The following is a 5347-nucleotide window of genomic DNA, read 5'->3' on the forward strand; positions in this document are numbered from 1 at the left end:
ATAAAATGAAGTTCACAGCTCATTTTCAACCACCGCCCCATTTATATACCAAATAAAAAAAAATGATTAAAGCTAAAACTAATATATTACCAAGTCATCTTTCGTGTGGTGTGTGTTTTATGCGTGTGGTGTGTGTTTTATAATGTTCTAAGGGCTCAACTTGCCGAATTCAATAATTTAGACAACGAATTACATGTTAGTTGGTAAGATGTTTATCCTATAATCATTAATTCGAAAATTAGAATCATTATAAATAAAATAGAAAATTATTATTAATTATCTCTCAAAGAAGTCAGAATTTTGAACGAGATGATCCAATGTTTTTCATCTAAGTACAATCATGTTAATTTGAATATAAATCTGATAAAGTCAACTAATAAATAAATAATTAGATAAAATATCGACATGTGAAGTAGAGTACCAAAATAAACCACTAAATAGTTAACAAGTCAAAGTTGAAAATCTTAAAATACAGAATACTAAATCTTAAAATAATGTCAAAATTTGAAAAAAAAATGATAGAATTGATAGAAAACAAAAACTTGCATGCTGCCGGCCGCATGCTACATGCTATGCGGCCGGGTCGCCCCGCACCCAAACCCGTCCCCTGACCCCTGACTCACACCACTACAAAAAAACGCTAAATTTAGCTACGGATTTATTTCCGTAGCTATTCTGTGACGGAATCGCTACGGATTCGTGACGGATATATTTTATTAAATTTCCCAACGGATTTGACAACGGATTTCCGTAGCAATTCTTTCGCTACGGATATAATCCGTCACTAAAGTTTAAAAAAAATAGTAATTTTATTAAAAATTCTTAGCTACGGAATAACCGTAGCTAAAGCCGTAGCTAAACTGAAATTTTATCCTTAGCTACGGATTCTATCCGTAGCAAAATCAGTGTGACTTACTAGCTACGGAATTTCCGTAGCAAAATTGGATTTTCAAATCTAACGTTCAAGTTTTTTCCCCCAATTAAAACCTAGTTTTTTCTCACTATTCCAGCCGCGACTGGTCTTCCATTTCTCCCACCGCCGTCCTCTCACCGGCGTCGCCACCGTCCTTGCTCGGACGCTCATCGTCGCAGCCGCCGTCGATTGGTAAGTTCTCTTCGATTTGAGGGGGTTCTCTTCTGGTTATGGGATGTTAATAACTAAGCTTTGTTATTTGATATTATACTCCCAATTTAGGGATTGCACTGCCCTCGCCCAGCCCTACCCCGTCGCTCGACTCCATAGCTGCAACAATTGGTAAGCTTCGTTATCAATTGAGAGTAAAGAATCTAATTCTGTCTTTTAGGTTAGATATTCGACCTATAATTTTCCGAATGATGATCTTTGTGTGGGAGCTGAATGCTTGCACCTTACATATTTGGAATACAATTTGGTATGATTTGTGTGGAAGAAAATTTGACTGCTTCTGTCTTACTTGAATCTTTCGTTCTTTAGCTTAATAGAGGAAGTCGGAGACTGTTTGAATTACACCCATTTTTGGTGCCTTAAGTTAATCTGATGATGCAGAATTCATGCTGTAATATTCTTTTTAGAGAATCAAAAAGTTTTGGTGGTTGTCTGTGATTTATTGGTTGCACGAGTAGTTCCCCTTGAAACTATGACTAGTATGCATTTTGATGGTGGAATATTTACCTTCTTCTATAAGTAGCATTTATTCTACGCCTTGTAGCTGTAATAAGCTTTTGTTGGCAGTAGATACAGGTTTCACAACTCTGCTTTTCAACATGTTTCCAAGTTTTTCCCGATGCCCTGTTTCAACTAACAAATGTTGCTTCTTTTATGTGCTTTTAAACTATTATACTCCATTCCAAATAGGTTTACTAAATTTTGCAATATGTGCTTTTAAACTATTAACTCTGTGCACTGCACATAACATATGAAAAGTTTTGCATAATTACTATTTAATTTAGTGTGTTTACAAGTACACTTTATAAAGAAACTCACATAGCATCAATGTCTGTCTTATTATGATAGGTCCAACACCCTTCTAGCAATGTCACAAATAAATACATTAGGGATCTTGCAAAGGGGCCACTAACAGAAATTAAGACATATCCCGGATATTATGTCAATGGATACAAATTTGACACACTAGCGCATGGAACTCAAAGAGCCAGCATGAACAGTGGTGTTTGCATAAAGGGTGAGACGTATGACCAAACTGAGCTTGATTTTTATGGGCGTCTGTTGGAGGTTTGCGAGTTGGAATTTCCAGGTCTACCAATAAAAAAAACGACATTATTCAAGTGTGAGTGGTTTGATCCATCACATACTGGGACATTGGTGCATCCTAATTTCAAATTGGTTTCTATAAACCACTTGCGTAGGTACAACAAATATGAACCATTTGTTCTAGCAAGTCAGGCCCTTCAAGTATATTATTGCTCGTATCCTAGTTTGAAACAATCTAGGAAGGATTGGTGGGAAGTTTGTAAGATCAAAGCTAGATCTAAGGTAGAAGTCCCATATGGAGCATTTACTTCAACATTGGATCCACCGTTTCAAGAGGATGAATTGGTACTTTCTACAAACACTGCCGTAGATGATGACATGACACCAATTCATCCACTTGGTGGTATGATAGAAATCGATGAGGCCGAAGATGATACCGATGAAGATATAATCTTGTCGGATAAGGAAAATGATGTTGATCATGATAATGTCGAGGTTTATTTATACTTTCAAAAAACTCCTACGAGTTTATTTATTCTATTTTCAATATTAATTGGTGATACTTTTATATCATTTTTATTAATTATCTTATTGTTTTGCATTCAGATATGACCATCATAGGACGTTCCATTAGGCGTGGCAGTGCGGGTGCTACGCGTGGTGGTGGTAGCAGTAGTACTAGTGTTGCACGTGGTGGGGCTAGTAGCGCATCCTCAGCACACCCAGCATCATCAGATGTCCATGTGGAGGAGGACTCCGTCGAGGATGTAGAATTTTCCAACTCTCATACGTCAGATATAGTGGTTGATGGGAAGATCGCGATGCCAATATCACGTACTGGGTATGTTGTATTTTTAATTCGTTGTTATATTATGATATAAGTGTTATTTAATGTCAATTATCACGTAGTGGGTATGCCATTTTTGAAGGTTCTTGTACTATTAATCTGCTACAATATGAGTTTTGCATCTGCCTTTAAATCGATATGATTTTTGTAGATGATATATCTTCTTGTTGCCACATTGGTTTTTTCTTTTTATGAATATTCTCTAGGCAGTTTTGATATTTTTGGACGAAGATAGCCAAAATCATGGAAAATGGTGTTGAGCAGTTGTTGATGCTAGTTCTAGGCTTCGATCTCATGAATTAATTAAATTGTTTATTTTGTAGGGTGGTAGGATCACACAAGAAGATGTCTAGTGTGATTACCACATCTTTCAAGAAAGTGAAGAATCCAAATGGCTTTAATTGGAAATTAACTCCCAACAACATCAAAAAATTGTACTTTGATGAATTCAAAGTAAGTGTTATATATTGATTTATGTTATTTTACATTTATCTTTAATAAATATTAATGAGTAATTTTTCTATAGAAAGTGTACACATGGCCTGAAAAGTTTGAGAATCAAGTCTACAAAAAATGGTCTCAAAGGGCAGCCATGAGGTATAGCGACTTCGTGCACAACATGAAGTTAAAGAGGGATGATGCAGTTGAGGGAGGAGGTATGCCTGGATACATTGACGAGGATGCATGGAAGGACCTTTGTGAATATTGGGATACCGAAAGTGTCAAAGCAAAGTCGGAAAAGGCAAGACAATGCAAGTTATCTGAACCTGATGGACCGGGCACCGGGATTGTCAAACATAAGGGTGGGTCAAAATCTGTTGAGGATATCGCTCAAGAGTTGGTGAGTACCTAAAGTTATTATTATTATTATTATTATTATTATTATTATTATTATTATTATTATTATTATTATTATTATTATTATTATATAAATGTTTATTTATATCTTCATAAACAGGCTGCAGCGAAGGGAGTCCCAGTGTCGAGTGTGATATATGACTCTTTTCGAGCTTTACACGTGAAGAAGGATGGGACTTACACCGATAAGAAGTCTGAAAGAATCGATGTAAGTTATTTAAAATTCTTTAATATGAAATTAATAGCATTACAAACTTGTTTAATCTCACCATTCATTATCTTAAATTCTAAGACTTCAAGCATTAGTAGATAGGTTGCAAGTCTTTAACATCAATAGATGGAGTTATTCATCTTTCTTGGAGCTTAGTCTTTGCATTTCTATTTTTAAATTATGGATTCTGATAGTTTGTTATAAGAAATATTAGAATAGGGATGAAATTATACTAATAGGAAATAGATCAAGACATGTATTTCTTTAGTTTTTTTTTTCACTTTATTTATACATCTAAAGGAAACTAATGGAAATTAGCAATACTTCAATCATTTGAGTGTAGCTTATGAAATTTGTTGGTTGTAGATTGGTTGAAACAAGTATATGTCTTTAATAGTGTATATTTTAATATGTTTTATATGGAGTATTTTTTATCAATTAGGTGGAGGTACAAGAAATTGCTACAGAGATGGGCCAATCTAATCCTGATACGCCCGTGGATATGAACAAGATTTATCTAGATGTCTTGGGAGGCGGTTTAGATAAAAAGCAAAGATTGTTCGGCACAGGTAGTCTCGCATTGACCTTGAAGACCAATATATCGGGAGAGAGTAGTACTTCAGCTATGTCCGACATTGACAAAGAGCAGTATGCCACTCGCCTAGGAGATGTAGAGGAGCAGCTTCAAGAGGAGCGAAAAAGGACATCTCGATTAGAAGAACAGGTTAAAGTTGCGATGGAGATTATCAAGCAGTTGCAAGGGCAATCAAGCAGTGCCACTAGCCATCCAGATCCACCATCACATGTTCCATGATTATACATGTGTTTTGATTTTGATATCGACTATCTCTAGGTGTTTGAATTTAAAATACTTGTTAGATATGTGATTTTTAAACTATTTTGGTTTGTGACTACTATTTCTAGGTGTTTGGTTTTGAAATACTTGTTAGACACGTGATTTCTAAACTATCTTGGTTTATGACTATTTTGGTTTATGACTTTGATATTGACTATTTTGGGATAATGAGTGTGTTGGATGTTGAAATAATATTAATTGTTGTTAGTTCTGCTAGAAATCGAGTATATAACAGGTTGTATTACGGTAAACAAAAATTAAAATAAAAATTACAAAATTTTAGCAACTTAGCTACGGATTAGCTACGGAATTTTCCGTAGCTAAATCCAAATAGCTGGTGAAGAAACTCTTGTCGCCGGATTCGGATTAGCTACGGAAATTTCC

The 5347-nt window shown here is 35.3% G+C and overlaps 1 protein-coding gene across 4 annotated transcripts; it reads left to right on the plus strand.

Annotated features, from left to right (window-relative positions):
* The first annotated feature begins 851 nt into the window (after positions 1 to 851).
* LOC131019849 (uncharacterized) lies at positions 852 to 5131 on the plus strand. Of its 4 annotated transcripts, none has more exons than XM_057948462.1 (7): positions 852 to 1105; positions 1196 to 1255; positions 2813 to 3032; positions 3362 to 3491; positions 3565 to 3879; positions 3997 to 4104; positions 4550 to 5131. In XM_057948462.1, the coding sequence occupies exons 3-7, from the start codon at positions 3013 to 3015 to the stop codon at positions 4919 to 4921; spliced, it is 945 nt and encodes a 314-aa protein (XP_057804445.1). In that variant the 5' UTR covers positions 852 to 1105; positions 1196 to 1255; positions 2813 to 3012; the 3' UTR covers positions 4922 to 5131. The 4 variants fall into 4 exon arrangements, with proteins under 4 accessions (XP_057804445.1, XP_057804446.1, XP_057804443.1 ...); XM_057948463.1 differs by having other exon boundaries at positions 2835 to 3032; XM_057948460.1 differs by lacking the exons at positions 852 to 1105; positions 1196 to 1255 and adding an exon at positions 2483 to 2686 and having other exon boundaries at positions 2798 to 3032.
* Positions 5132 to 5347: the final 216 nt, after the last annotated feature.

This window comes from Salvia miltiorrhiza, chromosome 4 (genome assembly GCF_028751815.1).
Source record: "Salvia miltiorrhiza cultivar Shanhuang (shh) chromosome 4, IMPLAD_Smil_shh, whole genome shotgun sequence".
NCBI classification, from domain to species: Eukaryota; Viridiplantae; Streptophyta; class Magnoliopsida; order Lamiales; family Lamiaceae; genus Salvia; species Salvia miltiorrhiza.